General features: G+C 43.5%; 1 protein-coding gene across 1 annotated transcript; it reads left to right on the top strand.

Annotated features, from left to right (window-relative positions):
- The first annotated feature begins 222 nt into the window (after positions 1-222).
- LOC106562592 (fumarylacetoacetase) lies at positions 223-20,788 on the top strand. The gene is made up of 14 exons (XM_045689466.2): positions 223-418; positions 660-770; positions 1,770-1,891; positions 2,160-2,209; positions 2,711-2,801; positions 5,790-5,887; positions 6,034-6,086; positions 6,645-6,744; positions 11,036-11,166; positions 12,231-12,306; positions 14,132-14,178; positions 17,478-17,579; positions 19,778-19,895; positions 20,432-20,788. The coding sequence occupies exons 1-14, from the start codon at positions 254-256 to the stop codon at positions 20,500-20,502; spliced, it is 1,335 nt and encodes a 444-aa protein (XP_045545422.2). The 5' UTR covers positions 223-253; the 3' UTR covers positions 20,503-20,788.
- Positions 20,789-22,633: the final 1,845 nt, after the last annotated feature.

Here is a 22,633-nt window from a genome sequence, read left to right as displayed (position 1 = left end):
GCCTGTGTAAACGCAGCTTAAGTCTACTACATTGATATCACAAAATATCATCACTAGTAACTTTAAACTTTTTTTTAATAGGGTAATATTTATTACACCCCAACCAATAAAGGTTAATCAGTTGTAGACCGCATCATTTTTGCTGAGTCATTTTCAAACCGTTTTGGGTTATTTACCGTTCTTGAAAAAGGGTGGATATAAGAGAGCGTTTTCTATTGGTCGTTGGTTCATTGTGTGAGAGGCGGGCAGTCCTATGGCTGCGGTCAGCATCTGGAAGAAGTTACTCACGCTGTTGCTTACCTTGGAGAGTATACCGGAGTACAACTGCAATTTCAAAATGTCTTTTGTAAAAATTGACGAGAAGTCCGACTTCTCCTATCACAATTTACCATACGGCGTGTTCTCGACACCGGATAATGTGAGTATGACGATAAATGTGTTGTACTTTTAGTTGAATCGGTTTTCCTACACCGTCTCCTGTGCCATAAAACTATGGCATGTAAATTGATTTTCTTGGGATAAAATGTTACAAACCACTGTGGAAACGTTAAGTTCTCTTGGATGAAACATTGTAGTTTACAAAGTAGCTTCTCCATTATCGTTACATTTCGCTATTTCATTGCTGTTTACTGTTTTCACAAATCTCTCGTCACTCTCAGCCCAGGCACCGGATTGGGGTTGCTATTGGAGATCAGATTTTGGATTTGAGCGTTATAAAATCTCTCTTCAGAGGTCCTGTGCTCTCCAATCAACAGGATGTGTTTGACCAGGTAAGGCCATCAAAATGTATAATGCTCCTCAATGTCTCGTGTTGATGGTTGATATTTCTTATCAGCAATGATGGCAATATTATGCATTGACCTGGTAATGTAACATGGCACGTTTACTATGTATCTCCACTAGTTTACTTATAGCTACATGGGTCTACCTTATGTAGCCAATAGTGCAGTATGCTAGGAGGGTAGGTCTATTCAATGGCCACGATGCATTGCTTTTCTTCCTTGAGAAAATCCATACCCGTGCCATAATCGAGTCATCAACTAGGATGTATGCTTCATATATTGTGGACTATACAGTACATTAAATCTACAAGTGAGTAGTGTGAATTACTTTGGAGTGTCACCTCTCGCCCTCTACCTGTGAATGGGTCCCTAATACCACTATTGTCTAGAGGCCTTGTGTGCTGCTGCCTCCCAACTGTCTCCCCCTTCAGCTGGGTGCTGCTCTGACATAACAGGATCGGTTAAAGCACAATGGTGAATTCCTACTAGGAATTGGCTTTCGCCTGTCCAGTTCTGTCACATTAGTGCTGACAGGGGAATGAGACAAGGGGAGAAAGTCTCATCATGCTGTTGAAATCACACTAGGCTTCAACAGGAAATGAAAGAAGAAGAAGAATATTTTCAGTCATGATTTCACTCCTTGAATTCAATCTCAAATGCACAGGTTCCCCCGAGGATATTTTCCCTCCTGGAACCCGGTTCCCCCTATTTCCACCCCTGGGGGTGTCAATGAAGACACCTGCTTGCATGAGTGAGAGCTGCCCCCACACCAACTTCAAAACAAATTGGACTTGCATTCAACTTGCAAACATGCCTGTTTTCTCTTGAAGTTTCTTCCTTTTAGGTTGTTTTTCCTTGCCACTGTGCTGTTACTTGGTCCTTGGGGGTCCAGGCTGGGTTACTTGTTATGAGGGCTATATACAGTATAAAATAATACTTTAGATTTTTATGCGTTTCCTCCATCATATGTTCCAACCTCTCGACTAGCCGACCCTGAATGCGTTCATGGGTCTGGGGTACGACGCATGGAGGGAGACCAGGAGGAGTCTACAGCAGCTGCTGTCTGCCAACGAGACCACGCTCAGAGACGACGTCAGCCTCAGGAGCAGGTCAGCCTCCAGCACTTCTGTAGCACTTTTTACAATTATTTATTGGATTTTGCCATATGTAAGAAGCACTTCTATATTCTATAGCACTTCTATATTCAATAACACTTCTATACTTTATAGCACTTCAACAGTTCGGCAAAGTAGGATCATGTCAAATATATTGAATTATTATATTAATTGTTTAGGATATGGTTTTTGGCCGCAATCAAAATCACATATTCCCTCTATAATGTGTGTGTGTGTGTGTGTGTGTGTGTTTATGTCTCAGAGCGTTTTTCCATCAGAGTTCAGCCATGATGCATCTGCCTGCTGAGATAGGTGAGTTGTTAAACAGTAGGACAAGAGGCAAGGAGAGGAAGCCACTTTAGACTATTGACATGCACCTCATATTTCACTCCTCCTGTCTCTTCACTGAGCTTGATGTATCCTACAGTTGTCCCTAAGCATAGATCTAGGATCAGATTTATGGCTCTGCCATTGCTAACTTTAACTCTCAGTGGTATTAAACAAAATCTGACCCTGTATCAGATGAGAGGGTCATCCAATGTGTTTGAGAAGGAAGCAAGGAGATTGGCGCGAGGAGTCAAGACAATGCAATTTAGGTGTTTTGTATGATGCTTGAACAAGAGGGGGCGCTGTTAACCAATAGAAGTTTACTAGTGATTGAGAGATTTGTTTGCTATCTAATTGTTGATATAAAAAAAAGTTCTGAAGGCTGATCATTGGTTCACTGTATATATTTAACAATGTCACTTAATTTACCTTTTTCTCTCTCTCCATCACACACACAAACATGCATCTATATATAACCACACACAGGTGACTACACTGACTTCTACTCATCCAGGGACCATGCCACCAATGTTGGCATTATGTTCCGAGGGAAGGAGAATGCCCTGATGCCCAACTGGTATGATATGACAACCAACATCGATCTGTGACCCAAATGGCATCCTATTCCCTTTATAGTGCACAACTTTTTTATTTTTTAAATGTATTTAACAAGTTAAGAACAAACTCTTATTTACAATGACGTACTACCCCAGCCAAACCCTAACGGCGCTGTGACAATTGTGCGCTGCCCTATGGGACTCCCAATCACGGCCTGTGGTGATATAGCCTGGAATTGAACCAGGGTCTGTAGTGATGCCTCTAGCACTAAGATGCAGTGCCTTAGACCACTGTGCCACTCGGCCCAAATAGCTCTTGTCAAAAGTAGTAAACTACAAAGGGAATAGGGTTCCATTTGGGAAGCAGACGGTTGTCTGTTCCACTACTACACTGAGTGGACAACACATTAAGAACACCTGCTCTTTCCATGACAGACGATCCAGGTGAAAGATATGATCCCTTATTGATGTCACTTGTTAAATCCACTTCAATCAGTGTAGATGAAGGGGAGGAGACAGGTTAAATAATAATTTAATCATTGAGACAATTGCAACATGGATAGTGTATGTGTTACGTTCAGAGGGTGAATGGGCAAGACAAATGATTTAAGTGCATTTGAACGGGGTATGGTAGTAGGTGCCAGGCGTACCGGTTTTTGTCGTGAACTGCAATGCCGCTGGGTTTTTCACACTCAACAGTTTCCAGTGTGTATCAAGAATGGTCCACCACCCAAAGGGCATCCAGCCAACTTGACACAACTGTGGGAAGCATTGGAGTCAACATTGGACAGCATCCCTGTGGAACGCTTTTGACATCTTGTCTGCAGTCCAACACTGCACCATCCTTCCAGTCAGTCAGTGAGTCTGCTGTCCAGCACGGCACCATCCTTCCAGTCAGTCAGTGACTCTGCAGTCCAACACTGCACCATCCTTCCAGTCAGTCAGTCAGTGAGTCTGCTGTCCAACACTGCACCATCCTTCCAGTCAGTCAGTCAGTGAGTCTGCAGTCCAATACTGCACCATCCTTCCAGTCAGTGAGTCTGCAGTCCAACACTGCAACATCCTTCCAGTCAGTCAGTGAGTCTGCTGTCCAACACTGCACCATCCTTCCAGTCAGTGAGTCTGCAGTCCAACACTGCACCATCCTTCCATTCAGTGAGTCTGCAGTCCAACACTGCACCATCCTTCCAGTCAGTCAGTGAGTCTGCTGTCCAACACTGCACCATCCTTCCAGTCAGTCAGTCAGTGAGTCTGCTGTCCAACACTGCACCATCCTTCCAGTCAGTCAGTCAGTGAGTCTGCTGTCCAACACTGCACCATCCTTCCAGTCAGTCAGTGAGTCTGCTGTCCAACACCGCACCATCCTTCCAGTCAGTGAGTCTGCAGTCCAACACCGCACCATCCTTCCAGTCAGTGAGTCTGCAGTCCAACACCGCACCATCCTTCCAGTCAGTGAGTCTGCAGTCCAACACCGCACCATCCTTCCAGTCAGTGAGTCTGCAGTCCAACACCGCACCATCCTTCCAGTCAGTGAGTCTGCAGTCCAACACTGCACCATCCTTCCAGTCAGTCAGTGAGTCTGCAGTCCAACACCGCACCATCCTTCCAGTCAGTCAGTGAGTCTGTAGTCCAACACCGCACCATCCTTCCAGTCACAGTGAGTCTGCAGTCCAACACTGCACCATCCTTCCAGTCAGTCAGTGAGTCTGCAGTCCAACACCGCACCATCCTTCCAGTCAGTCAGTGAGTCTGCAGTCCAACACTGCACCATCCTTCCAGTCAGTCAGTCAGTGAGTCTGCTGTCCAACACTGCACCATCCTTCCAGTCAGTCAGTGAGTCTGCTGTCCAACAACACACCATCCTTCCAGTCAGTCAGTGAGTCTGCTGTCCAACACTGCACCATCCTTCCAGTCAGTCAGTGAGTCTGCTGTCCAACACTGCACCATCCTTCCAGTCAGTGAGTCTGCAGTCCAACACTGCACCATCCTTCCAGTCAGTCAGTGAGTCTGCAGTCCAACACTGCACCATCCGTCCAGTCAGTCAGTGAGTCTGCAGTCCAACACTGCACCATCCTTCCAGTCAGTCAGTCAGTGAGTTTGCAGTCCAACACTGCACCATCCTTCCAGTCAGTCAGTCAGTGAGTCTGCAGTCCAACACTGCACCATCCGTCCAGTCAGTCAGTCAGTGAGTCTGCTGTCCAACACTGCACCATCCTTCCAGTCAGTCAGTGAGTCTGCAGTCCAACACTGCACCATCCTTCCAGTCAGTCAGTGAGTCTGCAGTCCAACACTGCACCATCCTTCCAGTCAGTCAGTGAGTCTGCAGTCCAACACTGCACCATCCTTCCAGTCAGTCAGTGAGTCTGCAGTCCAACACTGCACCATTCCTCGCTTCAGACACCACAGCTGCTGTTCATATGGCTGCGGTCTTTGTCACGGTTGGGAACCTTTGTGTAGAACCTCTCTTCTTTCTGTCTCTCTTTCCATTTTCCTTCATTTCTGACTCTCTCTTTCTCTCTGGATCCATATCTCTGTATTTGTACAATGCTATTTAACTAGCTGTTTGTTTGACTGACTGACTGACTTTGTTTGGCTGGCTGGCTGGCTGACTGACTGACTGTTTGGCTGACTGACGGATTGACTGACTGTTTATTTGACTGGCTGGCTCACTGGCTGACTAACTGACTAATTGCCTATTTATTGGACTGGCTGGCTGGCTGAATAATTGATTGGTAGCCTCAAGGTTAGAGTGTTGGGCAGTAACCAAAAGGTTGCTGGTTCCAATCCCAGAGCTGATAAGGTGAAAGAAACTGGTTGCTGTGCCCTTGAGCAAGGCACTTAACCCCAATGTCTCTAGGGGTGCTTGACAATGGTGACCACACTCCCTGTGGCTGTCTTAGGGGGAGTTGGGATATGCAAGAAACACTTGTGTGTGACAGGACAAATATAACCCCCCCCCCCCCCAAATGATTATTATGTTTGTTTGACTGACTGATTGTGTCCCTCAGGTTGAGGCTGCCCGTGGGGTATCATGGCAGGGCTTCTTCCATAGTGGTGTCTGGGACCCCCATACGCAGACCCTCTGGACAGATGAGACCCGACCAATGTAATGAAACACAACGCCTAGTCTGATTTCAAAGAGACTCACACTCTCTCACACACACACACAACAACAAAAAACCTCTCAGACCAGTGTCACTGTTTTTGTGTCCCTCACTAACGGTCCTCCTCTTCCATTGTGTTCTCTCTTAGCTAAGCCTCCTGTGTTTGGCCAGTCCAAGCAGCTGGACATTGAGCTGGAGATGGTCAGTATACAATTTATATAGCTACACTTTATTACAACCAAGGAGATGGTTCATATCAATGGCATCACAAAACAATGATCTGTCGCTCTCACTCTCTCTCTCTCTCTCTGCCTTTTATTTCCTTTCTCTGTCTCTCTCTCGCTGGCTCTCTTTCTCTCTCTCTCTCTCTCTCTCGCTGGCTCTCTTTCTCTCTCTCTCTCTCGCTGGCTCTCTTTCTCTCGCTGGCTCTCTCTCTCTCTATGTCTCTCTCTCTCGCTGGCTCTCTTTCTCTCTCTCTCTCTCGCTGGCTCTCTCTCTCTCTATGTCTCTCTCTCTCGCTGGCTCTCTTTCTCTCTCTCTCTCTCGCTGGCTCTCTCTCTCGCTGGCTCTCTCTCTCGCTGGCTCTCTCTCTCGCTGGCTCTCTCTCTCGCTGGCTCTCTCTCTCGCTGGCTCTCTCTCTCGCTGGCTCTCTCTCTCGCTGGCTCTCTCTCTCGCTGGCTCTCTCTCTCGCTGGCTCTCTCTCTCTGTCTCTCTCTCTCTATGTCTCTCTCTCTCTCTCTCTCTCTCTTTCTCTCTCAGGCATTCTTTGTAGGTGGAGGTAATCGTCTTGGTGAGCCCATTCCCATAGAGAGAGCCCACCAACACATCTTTGGCATGGTGCTAATGAACGACTGGAGTGGTAAGGCCTAACACACACACTTATACACACACTCACTCGCAGACTCATGCACACACACACACACACACACACACACGAGTACACACATAGCCACTAACAACTACACACACACACACACACACGAGTACACACATAGCCACTAACAACTACACACACACAAACACACACACGAGTACACACTCACAAGCTTACTCACTCATGAGAACACTCACAAGTCATGATAACACACACACACTTATTTACACACTCATATGTGCATACACACACACCTACACAGCCCACCTCACTGGAAGACAGAAATTAATAAGCACCATACAGTATTTCTTCATTTTCAAATGAATGCATCTATCGACTATAGCAGCCAATAGTAGAATCATTAGCCAAAAATTATACATCAGTAAATGTAAAATTCTAACGTCAATAACACTAATTGAAAAGCATCCACTTTCCACAATAACACTAACTTAAGTTCCTTAATTTAGTTCTGCATTATACATGTTGATGTAAAAAGTTCATATTTAATCACTGGGATCAGGGTAAGTTACTCAGGAAAACATGACAGGTTATTGATTATTGATGAGGTAGAAGGATCTCAGGAGGAGTGGTTTTGACTGTAGCCTTGAGATTTCAAGATCGTCTTCTCTCCATCTCTCTCTTTCTGTCACGATCTGTCTCTCTCTGTCTCTTTCTCCATGTTTTTTCCTCTTTCTGTCTCTCTCTTTCTCTCTCCTTCCTTCGTTCTCTCTCTTTAGGTTAAGCTCCCACTGTATACTGTCTCTATTCTCCTCCTGGGAAAATGGAGAACGAACTGTTTGCCAAATATATTTTCCAAAATTGTATGTGTTTGTCAAGCCCATAACCACTATCATTTCGTAGTTAGCTCCCTTGCTAAGGCGTCATTACGACCAAGGTTGTTAGTCAACTAAGCGAGAACACTTTCTTGCCCGCACATGTTTTGATCTCAACGGTAGTAGGCGCGGGCGCATTGACGAGCCAGGAAACGTCCAGTGTTGCGGTAGTTCAGTGCGCGTCGCTGCATGGATGGAAACAGACATGGCAGAGAGAGCTGTTCCACTGATACCATCAGTTATGTTAGACTGTTCAAGTTTAGTAGGCCTATGTTAATTAATCAGTTGTTGATCTGTCCTCTTGATATAGCTGTATGTCAACAGTATAATGACATAATAGTCAGTTCACCAATGACAACAAGGCATGTTGAATGAATGGCAGCTAGTAGTCAGACCTAACTGGAAGGATGAGGTCAGGGATGGAGATCTGGAACCAGCTCATATAGACCTAGTCCAGTTGTTTCATATTCCAAATAGCCTGTAGTTAGCTACACTACTATATTGCATCCAGTCATTTAATTATTCAGAATCCCCCCGTTTACATTTTTCCTAGACTATCCACATAAAGACACCTATTATATAGAATAATAATTACCCCTAAAGTTAACCTAGAAACATGTGAGTGTCATTGAGACCACCTCAATTTCATTTAGGATCAAACCGCAGACTTCTGTGTTGGCTACATTGTTTGATATATTTGAAGACTCCAAATACCATAACAGTCTATGGGCTACCATTCATACTGAGGCAGTCTTCTGCCAACATCATTAGGCTAAACAAGGTGCATTTGCCTATGGTTTGAGCAGTGTGGGTGTCACACATGTGCCGTCGCAGGGCCAGGGGTGCCGGTTACGTGCTGAAGTGGTACTCATTAAAAATTCTTCAAGGTTGGCAGGTCTGTCTCAGTCACACCCATATACAATACTGTTTCCTGTTGATTCAAACAAGTTGTTTCCTTCCCACCGGCTTCAGTCACTCCGCTTTAATGAAATCCAATTAAAAGAAACGCGTGTTTTTGCCATGAGGGAACTCCTTATGAGAAATTATACTTTTGTTTCTGTGTGCATGCACGTGTGTGCATGTGTGTGTGTGTGTGTGTGTGTGTGTGTGTATCAACTCAACCATTAAAGAGATACACAGTCAGGGACCAACTGACATTCTGACTCCTCACCTTTTCCAATAGCAGCACTCTCTCTCTCTCAGCCCCGCCTCCGCTCTTAGCTTATTTAAATATTGAAGATATCTCATCTTTGCAAACCTGTTACCTCTTAACACTAGGTCGAGACATATCACCATGACTCGCTGAGTTGCTGTGGTTTAGTGAGACTTTCAAGGCAGAGCAAGTGTCATTTCAGCACATTGACTAGTGCTGTGTCCCAAATGGCACCCTATTCCCTATATGGTGCACCACAAAAGGAGTGCACGGTAGGGAATCAGTGGCGTGAAGTACTTATGTAAAAATACTTTCAAGTACTTAAGTCGATTTTTGGGGTATCTGTACATTACTATTTATACTTTCTTAAATGTGTACTTTTACTCTACTAGCTACATTCTTAAAGAAAATAATGTACTTTTTACTCCATACATTTTCCCTGACACACAAAAGTGTGAACTATTGAACTATTAGCAGGACAGGAAAATGGTCCAATTCACACACTTATCAAGAGAACATCCCTGGTCATCCTTACTGCCTCTGATCTGGTGGACTCAATAAGCACCAATGCTTTGTTTGTAAATGATGTCTGAGTGTTGGAGAGTGCCCCTGGCTTTCCGTAAATGTAAAAAACAAGTGTGCCGTCTGGTTTTGTAACGGAGTGAGTGACTGGTTGCCGGGAAGTCAGGCGCAGGAGAGCAGAGATGGGTGATAACAGGAGAACTTTAATATACACCCTGGCCCAAAGGCACAGGCGAGGCAGCACAAAGCACAACCACGGTAACATGAACCGGATTAAACAAAACAAACAAACCTAGCGCAAGCCAGTCTGTAGCCTAACACCCTACACAAAGAACAATTCCACACACAGACATGGGGGAAACCGAGGGTAATATACATTTAGTCTGATGAGGGAATGTGAACCAGGTGTGTGGGAAAACAAGACAAAACAAATGGAAAATGAAAGGTGGAGCGGCGATGGCTAGAAGACCGGTGACTTTGACCACCGAACAAGGAGAGGGACCGACTTCAGTGGAAGTCGTGACAGGTTTGCTTAATATAAGGAATTTGGAATGATTTTTACTTTTCTTACTTAAGTATATGTAAACTAAATACTTTTCGACTTTTACTCAAGTATTATATTTCTTGTTGACTTTTACTTATACTTGAGTAATTTTCTGTTAAGTTATCTTTACTTTTACTCAAGTATGCCAATTGGGTACTTTTGCCACCACTGTAGGGAATAGTCTTCACCTTATTGTTCGTTTGCCAGAGCCCATGTTGACTCCAATGCTTCCCACAGCTGTGTCAAGTTGGCTGGATGTCCTTTGGGTGGTGGACCATTCTTGATACACACAGGAAACTGTTAAGCGTGAAAAACCCAGCAGCGTTGAAGTTTTTGACACAAACCAGTGTGCCTGGCACCTACTACCATACCCCGTTGAAATGCACTTAAATCTTTCGACTTGCCCATTCACCCTCTGAATGGCACACATACACAATTCATTTCTCAATTGTCTCAAGGCTTAAAACTCCTTCTTTACCCTGTATCCTCCCCTTCATCTGCACTGATTTAAGTGACATTGATTAGGGATCATATCTTTCACCTGGTCAGTCGATGTCATGGAAAAGGCAGGTGTTCATAATGTTTTGTCCACTCAGTGTATGGAGCTCTGAGGGCTTTGGTCAAATATAGTGCACTCTATAGGGAATAGGGTGCCATTTGGGGTGCATCCTCCACCCCTGCGGCTACAGCTGACCAGTCATTTACAGCAAAGATACAGTGAGGCTGAATGACTGACTGATTGATATCTTATCTGTCAGTTGTGAGAAGTCATTTCTCAGACAGATGTAAGGGAGTCTGAGCCAGGTTCCACCTGGGTTAATATGTAGAGTAGAGGGGTACTGATAGTTGAAATAGATTTTCCTGCTGACTGCAGTACATGATCATTTATCACATCCGTCAACACAATATTTCATAAAATAGTTCCTGGGTTGTCAATAGTCAAAAAGACCAGTAGTTCAGTTGAACATCACACAACTAACTTCACCTACACAATACCAAGGTTTTGAAGCTATGTCTATGTACAGGTAGTGTTAGTACAGGTACTTTAGCTGTGTTGGTCAACGATCATCCAATCAACATAGCATGGATCACTACTGGGCAGGTTACATAGTATTCAAACCTAGCTGTAATCTGTGTATCCACTGAGGAATATTCAGTAAATACCAGTTCAATATCTAATGGTAAAATAAAGGGTAACCTCTCTTCTTCCTGTGTGTGTTCCAGCCAGGGATATCCAGGCGTGGGAGTACGTTCCTCTGGGTCCGTTTCTGGGGAAGAACTTTGGGACAACCATCTCACCCTGGGTGGTTCCCATGGAGGCCCTGCTGCCCTTCGCTGAGCCCAACACTGTCCAGGTGAGGAACACAAACAGCATAGTAGTGTAATATAGTATTGACCTGGTGGTCCTACTGCCCTAAAGTATACTATGGGTGGTCTGGATGTATTTTACATTACATTATGGGTGGTCTGGATGCATTTTACATTTCATTATACTACGGGTGGTCTGGATGTATTTTACATTTCATTATACTACGGGTGGTCTGGATGTATTTTACATTTCATTATACTACAGGTGGTCTGGATGTATTTGACATTACATTATACTACGGGTGGTCTGGATGTATTTTACATTTCATTATACTACGGGTGGTCTGGATGTATTTTACATTTCATTATACTACAGGTGGTCTGGATGTATTTGACATTACATTATACTACGGGTGGTCTGGATGTATTTTACATTTCATTATACTACGGGTGGTCTGGATGTATTTGACATTACATTATACTACGGGTGGTCTGGATGTATTTTACATTTCATTATACTACGGGTGGTCTGGATGTATTTGACATTACATTATACTACGGGTGGTCTGGATGTATTTTACATTTCATTATACTACGGGTGGTCTGGATGTATTTTACATTTCATTATACTACAGGTGGTCTGGATGTATTTGACATTACTTCCAGACCACCCATAGTATAATGTAATGTCAAATACATCCAGACCACCCATAGTATAATGTAATGTAAAATACATCCAGACCACCTGTAGTATAATGTAATGTAAAATACATCCAGACCACCCATAGTATAATGAAATGTCAAATACTTCCAGACCACCCATAGTATAATGTATTTGACATTTCATTATACTACGGGTGGTCTGGATGTATTTTACATTACATTATACTACAGGTGGTCTGGATGTATTTGACATTACATTATACTACGGGTGGTCTGGATGTATTTGAGTTTACTTTTGATGAACCTGTTTGGTTCCAGCTAGAACCCTTTTGGGCTCCATTTTCTACATGGAACCAAAAATGGTTCTACTATGGGGGACAGCCGAAGAACCCTTTTTTCTAAGAGTGTAGTGGCTCTTCATGCTTTCTATTTCCACTTCCTGTTTCAGGATCCAAAGCCCCTCCCTTATCTATGCCATGACGATGCCTTCACCTTCAACATTAACCTGTTTGTGTCATTGAAAGGTATGTTGGGTTTTACACACACACAGTAAAAAGGAATTGTTGGTGCCTTGCCTGGTAATTAAGCACACACACACACACACACAGAAGGGAGGTGATGATTTACCATTAAGAGCTTTGTATTCCTAATGACCAGGACTGTTCATTCTCTCTGTCCTGACTTTCACTCTCTCTCTCCTGACTCTCTCTCTCTCTCCTGACTCTCTCTGTCTCTCCACTGACTCTCTCTCTCCTGACTCTCTCTGTCTCTCTCCTGACTCTCTCTGTCTCTTCACTGACTCGGTCTCTCTCCACTGACTCGGTCTCTCTCCACTGACTCGGTCTCTCTCCACTGACTCGGTCTCTCTCCACTGACTCGGTCTCTCTCCACTGACTCGGTCTCTCTCCACTGACTCGGTCTCTCTCCACTGACTCGGTCTCTCTCCACTGACTCGGTCTCTCTCCACTGACTCGGTCTCTCTCCACTGACTCGGTCTCTCTCCACTGACTCGGTCTCTCTCCACTGACTCGGTCTCTCTCCACTGACTCGGTCTCTCTCCACTGACTCGGTCTCTCTCCACTGACTCGGTCTCTCTCCACTGACTCGGTCTCTCTCCACTGACTCGGTCTCTCTCCACTGACTCGGTCTCTCTCCACTGACTCGGTCTCTGTCTCTCTCAACTGACTCGGTCTCTGTCTCTCCACTGACTCGGTCTCTCTCCACTGACTCGGTCTCGTCTCTCCACTGACTCTCTGTCCTGACTATCTTTCTCTCTCTCTCCACTGAATTTGAGACCTTGAATAAGGGTTTCAAATTTGGGGAAATGACACTGTCTAATTGTTTTATATTTTTCACATTTTGTCAGGAAATGCAGCTCCGTCTCAGGTTCTGCTGTTGTGCAGTGGTTGCACAGCCTTTCCTCTACAGGGAGCCAGGTTTTCCTGTGTCTACCCTTCTCAATGGCAAGGCTGTGCTCACTGAGCCTGTACTTTGTCAAGGTTTTTCTAAGGTTTTGATCAGTAACCATGGTCAAATAGTTAGCCATGGTGTACTGTTGATTTAGGGCCAAATAGCACTGCATTTTGCTTTGTGCTTGTATTTCCCAATAAGCAATGTAGTTTTGTTTTGACTGTGTTGTAATTTGGTTTATTCTGATTGATTGGATGTTCTGGTCCTGAGGCTTCAGTGTGTTAGTAGAACAGGTTTGTGAACTCAGCCCCAGGACCAGCTGGATGAGGGGACTCTTTTCTTTGCTCAGCTCTTGGCATTGCAGGGCTTGGTAATGATATGAGAGGGGTCACTGTATTTTAGATGTTTCCAAAACTTAATTGCTCTTTTTTGAGTTTTTATTATTATTGGATATTGGCCTAATTCTGCCCTGCATGCATTGTTTGTAGTTTTCCTCTGGACATGTAGGAGATTGATGTGACACTCTCTCTCTCTCTCCACTCTCTCTCTGTCCTGACTATCCACTTACTCTCTGGCATGACTATCTCTCCTGACTCTCTGTCCTGACTCTCCACTGACTATCTCTCTTGACTCTCTCTCCTGACTATCTCTCCTGACTCTCCACTGGCTATCTCTCCTGACTCTCCACTGGCTATCTCTCCTAACTATCTCTCCTGACTCTCCACTGGCTATCTCTCCTGACTCTCCACTGGCTATCTCTCCTAACTATCTCCTGACTCTCTCCTGATTCTCCACTGACACTCTCCAGTGACTCTCTGGCCTGACTCTCTATCCTGACTCTCCACTGCTCTTCCTATGTATTTTCTGAGGTATTATTGAGGGGGTATATCAGGTGTTGATATCCTGTCTCAATTAACTATTGTGGGTTGTTTTTTTCAGGAGAGGCAATGAAGGAAGCAGCCACTATATGCAAGTCCAACTTCAAGGTAAGCAGTTGGTGAAGTGGACTTGTCTAAATATTGGATAGTTTACTACAGTTGCATCAATGTGCAGAGTTGTGGACTGGAGTCACATATTTGATGACTTCAGACGCGACTTGATAGAAAATAAAATAACTAGAGGCTTGACTTGACTTGGAGCCTCAAGACTTGGGACCCGAGTTTGACTTGAGACTGATGACTTGAAATGATTTGGCCAGGGTTTGTCACTCATTTTGTGGCACAGAGTCTGCATTACTCTCTACGTAGCCAGAGACAGTAGCCACAGCATCGCACATTGCAAAAAAAACGTGCAACAGATTGGCTAGTGAAATGCACACTTGGCCCTCTGATTGGCCCAACAAACGGTCAATTAATACAGGTCTGGTGAGGTAGCGCAGTGTTTCTCGAAGCGTAAAAGGATTTGGGGGGTCGTGAGCAATGTTCCCTCTAATCTTTTCTGGCACTGAGATAATTTAAGTTCTGCTGAGCGCAAACTTGAACATTGTGAAAATTCTGTGCAACTTCCAGCACTTGTTTACTGTGATCACTGAAGCTGCACTCGTTTTAAGTTAGTTTTAACAGTGGCCAAGTAGGCTACTGTGGCTATTTGATCATATTGTAGGCCTACCAGAGTGGCCCACCATCAAAAAACAATGGAGATGTTTTGTGCTCTTGTAGGAAGCAATCAATCACCTATTGCTGACTACAAATGATCTATAACTGGGATAATACCTCACTAAATAGCAAAGGATATTAACTAAATGTACACTTGTGGCTACATGCAGCTCTTGTTTTGATCTCAAAACAAGTGGATCTACTCACGACCACAGCTGTAAACACAGTCCAGTTCAAAGTAAATGGCATAGATCCATATATGGCAATGGTCTCTTTGCATACAGGCCTACTGCAGCTCTGATTGGTTATGCCACCGGTCTGTGTAGAGTACAGGCTGAGTTGTTGCAATAGAATCCTTCTGCGATGCGTTCTGCCTACAACAACATCTCTAGCATGGTTAGTTTTGTTTCACTATGTTGCATTGACAGTGGCTAATATTGTGTTGATTCGATCACGATTGCCAGAGTAAAGGGAAACCTTCATAGTGTTAACTAACAGGGAAAACTCTAGAAAGCTGAGTGAAGTTTAATCTCGTGGCTGATATTTCTTCTGTGCGCTGCACTGCATTCGCGGACTACTGCACCCCCCTGAAAGTTTAGAGGGAATGTTTGTTGTGAGTATGAAACTGAAGTTTTGAAACATATTTTAATTGGCTACATACATTTTATAGTTATACCTTTGCCTATTTGAGCTGGTTTCAGGCATAGGCCACGGTATTACACCAAATGATTGTCTAAAAAACATTTCATCCGTGCTTCAGAACCACCAAGTTGCACGCCTTGACTGTTGACCAATGAACAGTGATCAGCATTAGCACACAAAGGCTCATATCCAGATTAGTCTTCAGAAAGCGCTTGTTACATTTTCTCCGGTTTTGCCTGGTAAAAACAGAGTGAGCCTAAATGTATATTATCCATATAAAAGTGGATAATATAAAAATATTATCCATATAAAAGTCTACTATGGACACATCTTTTCCAGAACAATAACCTTAGGCTACGTGGTGATTTCATTTATCATTTTCATATTTCAAATAGTCCTAGTTTGGGTGGTAACTGGCTATATGTCTGAAGATATCTGTAACATGACACTGCCTTGAATGTTATGGGATGAAGATGTAGAACCAACATATTCGGGTGAATGTATTATGATATGTGTGAGGAAGAAAGGATCTTCCCAGTTGGCAACGAGCTGCAGGCAGGCGGCCCTCCAGAGAGACAGGCAAGGTGCAGACAGACCATGCTTTCCTGTTCCTGCAACCTCCGCTGCATTCAGGCCTATTATCCTGGTTTCTCTGGACACCAGAGGAGTGAGAAGATATCCCTAGTTGATATTGGCTGCTAACATGAATGACTTTCATCAAGAGATGCAGGTGTAAAAAGTTTATTTCTGTGTCTTGCGCTTTGAAAAATGCATCGCTGTTTATGGCTGTAATGACAGGCTACATTTGCTCAGCGTTTGAGCGGGCGGGCGGGTCGCAAGCTTTGAACCATATACAAATACATTTTTACATAATAAAAATACATAGTAGACAGAATAAAGAAAAGGGCTGTCTGGTAGCCTCAATAAATAGACAAAATATTGTAGTTGAACAAGTCATATATATATATATATATATACAAGTCATGCACTTCGAATACATAGACTAACTGTTCTACTTCAGACTTGGTTGGGGCAATTCCATTTCAATTTTTCAATTTGTCAATTCAGTAAGTACACAAAAATTCAAATTATTTTCAATGAGGAACATTTGGAATTTGGTTTACTTTCTGAATTGGAATGCAGCTCTTATGGAATGCAGGACTGGCCCAGGGGTTTTGACTAGCTGTAAATGAGTACTGTTATCATTGAGATACATTAGTGTTTACTGCATTAAAGGGATAGGTCACTCTATTTTCATAAGGTGTTAATATTTGTAATGTCAGAGGCAGTTAAGAGTGCAGTAGTGACAGCATCTACGATGAGCCTTACATGTCTGCCAGAGCCACCACAGGCTGACAGTTAGCATTGACCATTGAGTTTCAATGTTTCAATGCAGCATCCTCCAATGTAAATGCCCATGAAATGAAAGACTTAGCATAGATACTGTCACACAACTGGTCTCTAGACCACTTTTAAGGTAAGATACACATTACAAAACACAACGATTATATTACGATCATATATTACTAAATATAATGATTTATGAAAATTGGGTGGACTACCCCTTTAACCAGAAGACGATAGAAATAAAACAAATCCTGTGTGATTTAAGTCTCATTATCCCTCTCTCTCTCCTGCCTCCTAATGGCAGCTGTCTTATCTGCCGTTGTAGGCAAGTACTCAGTACTCACACACAGACTATGGTTATGTCCCAAAAAGCACACAAATCCCTACATAGTGCACTACTTTTGACCATCAGTGGAGCCCTATGGGCCCTGTTCTAAAGTAGTGCACTATGAAGAGAATAGGGTGCAGTTTGGGACGTAACCAATATATTGGTGAGGTGAGTGAGTAGAGTCTATCAGCTTCTCTGATGAGAACGGTTAGTCTCCAATATGTACATGTGTTCTGGGGAAGGGTGGATTGGGGAGCAAGTGTTTATATTCTGCAGCATGGTATACACATGGTGTATGTTGGTGTGTGTCTCTTTCTCACTAATTTCTCTCTTTCCCTCTCACTTCTCTCCATCTCTCTCTTTCTCTCTCCAGTATATGTACTGGACTATGAAGCAGCAGTTAGCTCATCACACAGTCAACGGCTGTAAGGTCAGACCTGGAGACCTGCTGGCCTCAGGAACCATCAGTGGACCGGTGAGTGTGTGCGTGCATGCATATACGCTACCGTTCAAAAGTTTGGGGTTACTTATACATTTCCTTGTTTCCCATGAAAACATACATGAAATTAGTTGCAAAATAAATATGAAATATAGTCAAGAAGTTGACAAAGTTATAAATAATGATTTTTAATTGAAATAATAATTGTGTCCTTCAAACTTTGCTTTTGTCAAAGAATCCTCCATTTGCATCTATTTCAGCCTTGCAGACCTTTGGCATTCTAGTTGTCAATTTGTTGAGGTAATCTGAAGGGATTTCACCCCATGCTTCCTGAAGCACCTCCGACAAGTTGGGTTGGCTTGATGGGCACTTCTTACCTACCTTACAGTCAAGCTGTTCACACAACAGCTCAATAGGGTTGAGATCCAGTGACTATGCTGGCCACTCCATTATAGACAGAATACCAGCTGACTGCTTCTTCCCTAAATAGTTATTGCATAGTTTGGAGCTGTGCTTTGGGTCATTTTCCTGTTGTAGGAGGAAATTGGCTCCAATGAAGCCCCGTCCACAGGGTATGGCATGGCGTTGCAAAATGGAGTGATAGCCTTCCTTCTTCAAGATCCCTTTTACCCTGTACAAATCTCCCACTTTACCACCACCAAAGCACCCCCAGACCATCACATTGCCTCCAGCATGCTTGACAGATAGCGTCAAGCACTCCTCCAGCATCTTTTCATTTTTTCTGCATCTCATGAATGTTCTTCTTTGTGATCTGAACACCTCAAACTTAGATTTGTCTGTCCAGTGTCTGTGTTGCCCATCTTAATCTTTTCTTTTTATTGGCCAGTCTGAGATGTTGCTTTTTCTTTGCAACTCTCTCGTCTTCCCTGTGTCTCAGTTGGTAGAGCATGATGTGTGCAACGCCAGGGTTGTGGGTTCGATTCCCACGGGGGGCAATTACAACAACAAAAAAGACAAAAAATATGCATGAAATGAAATGTATGCATTCACTACTGTTAGTCGCTCTGGATAAGAGCGTCTGCTAAATGACTAAAATGTAAATGTAACTCTGCCTAGAAGGCCAGAATCCTGGAGTTTCCTCTTCAGTGTTGATGTTGAGACTGGTGTTTTGCAGGTACTATTTAATGAAGCTGCCAGTTGAGGACTTGTGAGGCGTCTGTTTCTCAAACTAGACACTCTAATGTACTTGTCCTCTTGCTCAGTTGTGCACCGGGGCCTCCCACTCCTCTTTCTATTCTGGTTGGAGCCGGTTTGCGCTGTTCTGTGAAGGGAGTAGTACACAGCTTTGTACGAGATCTTCAGTTTCTTGGTAATTTCTTGCATGGAATAGCCTTAATTTCTCAGAGCAAGAATAGACCGAGTTTCAGAAGAAAGGTCTTAGTTCCTGGCCATTTTGAGCCTGTAATCGAACCCACAAATGCTGACGTCCAGATACTCAACTAGTCTAAAGAAGGCCAGTTTTATTGCTTCTTTAATCAGGACAACAGTTTGCAGCTGTGCTAACATAATTGCAAAGGGGTTTTCTAATGATCAATTAGCCTTTTAAAATTATAAACTTGGATTAGCTAACACAACGTGCCATTGGAACACAGGAGTGATGGTTGCTGATAATGGGCCTCTGTACGCCTACGTAGATATTCAATAAAAAACCTGCCGTTTCCAGCTACAATGGTCATTTACAACATTAACAATGTCTACACTGTATTTATGATCAATTTGATGTTATTTTAATGGACAAAAAAAAGTGATTTTCTTTCAAAAACAAAAACATTTCTAAGTGACCCCAAACTATTGAACGGTACTGTATGTGTTATTCTGTGTGTGTCTGAGCATTTTGCATCTGAATCAGTGTTTACATGTGTTCACATTTTACTGTGTATGTTCTGATGACTTGTTGTTGTTGTTGATGATTCAGTATTGACTGTCTCTGTCTGTCTGTCTCTCTGTCTCTCTCTCTCTCCTGACTCACTCTCTCTGTGTCTCTGTCCCTCTCTCTCTCTCTCTCTCTCTCTCTCTCTCCGCCTGTCCCTCTCTCTCTCTCTCTGCCTGTCCCTCTCTGCCTGCCTGTCTGTCTGTCTGTCTCTCTCTCTCTCTCTCTCCTGACTCACTCTCTCTCTCTGTGTCTCTGTCTCTCTGTCTTTCTGTCTCCTCTGTCTCTCTCTGTCTCTCTGTGTCTCTCTGTCTCCTCTGTCTCTGTGTCTCCCTGTGTGTAGGATCCAGACAGTTTTGGTTCTATGTTGGAGTTGTCATGGAAGGGTTCTAAGACCGTGGACCTGGGAGGAGGAGAGACAAGAACCTTCCTAAAGGATGGAGACGATGTCACTCTTACAGGTGGGTGGAACCCTATTATACACACTGTTACAGATGGAACCACTACAGAAACCATGATACAACCTTACTGAGCTCTCTACAAACACGTCCGTCCTGACCAGGGGCCCACACCGAGCCCTCCAGCCTGACACCCGAGCTCCACCACTGATAGCAGACCTCTACGTCCGCCCCGGCTCTCTACAAACACTGTTAAGACGACCCACAGCCTGCCCTACGAGCCACAACCGGCGCCCACGTCCGATACAACCTTACTGAGCTCTCTACAAACACTGTTATAGACAGAACCTCTACAGATACCATGATACCCCGGCCCCCCGTTGCGCCTCTCGTCCGTCGGGTGTCGGGCCTTTAATTTATTTTTCCTTCTCTCTCTCTCGCTCTTTCTCTCTCCTCTCACCAACCCTCTCTCTTTCTCTCTCTCCTTCTCCTCTCCCCCAACCCTCTCTCTCGCTCTCTCCTCTCCCCCAACCCTCTCTCTTTCTCTCTCTCTCGCTCTCTCTTTCCTTCCTTCTCACCCCCCCTCTCTCTCTCTCTAGGTTACTGTGAGGGGAATGGGTATAGGGTGGGTTTCGGACCGTGTGCTGGGACCATTCTACCAGCCCTGTAACCATGAGAATCATCCACCCTCAATGTCTCTTCCATCCTGGGGGGGAGTAATGTTGTTACTGAAGTCCTTTAAAAGAGACAATCCGGGATTTTAAATACACCAAATCATTCAGATGGATGAACGTACCAATCCAGGATTGACCCTTTAAATGTTCATTTTAATGAAGGATTCTTGTTTATCATTCTAAAGTATTGTTGCCAGAAGCAGTATTATATTCCATAATGTTGTAACTATGTGGTTTGGGACCTGACATCTAAAAGCTATAAATGTTTAAACTCTTCTGTGACATTGTGTTTTGTTTTCATGCTGTTGACTTACTGAGTGACATCTTTATGGTGGAAAATACTGTAGGTTAAAATCTGTGCAAAACTATTGTAAAATGCATTACAATCTGTCAGTATAATTTAATTTGACACTTTCTTGAACAATGTGCGTTATGAAAAGGTGATTATTTAACTAGAGCGATGCATAAATAGTGGCCTTTTTATTTTGCGCATTGCTGAATTGTCAAATTAAAACATCTCACTCGCTCACTCTCTCTCTCACCAGACAGTTTTAGCTATCCTTTTATAGGGTCGCTCCACCAAGTTTAACTTGGTCAATAGACTATAGTAAGTGCCTTTGAAGTGCTAAATTAAGTAACAGGGTTAACGATTTATTCTTAAATCAGCCTTAAATTCCCTTGTGACAGGGGGAATGGAAGCTGATTTTGTTCCTTTGACTTTGTCAAAAATAGCTTGGGCTTTACAATGATGGTACAAATTGGGAGACATTTTGGGACTAAGTGGGTTGAAATCTTCCTAGAATTGACACATGGTTGATGGAGGGCCCTGACAAAATGCAGAATTGTAGCACTTTAGCAAGCCTTTATATTAAAAATAAATCTAATTTATTGAATTCTCCATGGCTATGTTTACACAACCACCTGAAGAACCCAGTTCTGTTTCTATCCCCATATCCAATATTTTCTTCTGACAGTCCACACTCAGTTTTACATGTGACCCATATCAGATTTGCACGTTCATGATGTAGCCTCTGAAGTAGCACACAGATGCAATGCTCATTTCCTGTCACTGTTCCTTAACATTTTGGCCGTGGTTGTCATGGTAATAGCAGGTCATGTACAAACACTTCAGAACAAAAAAAAACCTGATTTGAGCGTCCAGACCGAGGTCACATGTGGAGCCGAATTGTATCAGGATTGAGATCCAAATAATTGGCAAAAGATGGGGGCCGGTTGGGAATCAGCTAACTACCTACATTTTACACATTTTGCCATGGTGCAGAGACAACATTTTGCTGTTTTATAATGCTATTCTACACATTGAGTCATGAGGCTAAAAGAAAATGTTGCAGATTTAAAGCTAATTTCCTGCAATTCTACACTTTTTGCTCTCACATGCTATCTAGGGGCCCCCGACCTCCAAGTCTGTCCGTCCCTGCTTGTGTGTGTGACTGTGAGCCTGTGTGTATGTCAGATATGGACATTACTGGATATTTTGTGCCACAGTGCATTTTCAGGAAGGATGTACGACACCAGGCAAGTTTCACAATGAACAATACTTGATTTGGAAAAGGGTAGGCAGCACTAACTCTGATTCATTTCAGATTGACAAATGGCATTTACTCTTTATTAGTTATTAGTCTCCAAGACAAATACAATTCTGACTTTTTTCTACCTTCAGGATATTTAATGAGTGGGTTCAAAAGTGGCGCAGCTGTCTAAAGCACTGCATCTCAGTGCAAGAGCTGTCTCTATAGTACCAGATGGCTAACACAGTATTGTGGTTCACAGGAGACCTAGGTTCAATCTTGTTGGTCTCATTAGGAAGCAGGTAACATGGAAGGATACTTATTTCAAAATGTGGAATGGAGACATTGGCTTTGCAGCCTTTTAATATAACATTCAGTGTTCAATACAAAATAAGTTAATTAAACTAGATCTTATATTCAAAAGCAGTGTTTTATGTTGTGGTCCAGCCTTGGAGTGGAAATGTAGGCCTGAATTTTTGACTGGGGAAAGGTAACACTAAAAAATATATGTTTAGAAGAAGTGGTGTGCATATTGCAAAATAGAAAATGACTTTTCATGGCACTGACAATCCAACAGATTCAGTCCCCACTAAAGCTG

This window comes from Salmo salar, chromosome 11 (assembly GCF_965601325.2).
Source record: "Salmo salar chromosome 11, fSalSal1, whole genome shotgun sequence".
In the NCBI taxonomy this organism is placed as follows: domain Eukaryota; kingdom Metazoa; phylum Chordata; class Actinopteri; order Salmoniformes; family Salmonidae; genus Salmo; species Salmo salar.
The sequence above is the reverse complement of the archived record's forward strand: the minus strand, read 5'-3'. Positions and strand labels throughout refer to the sequence as shown.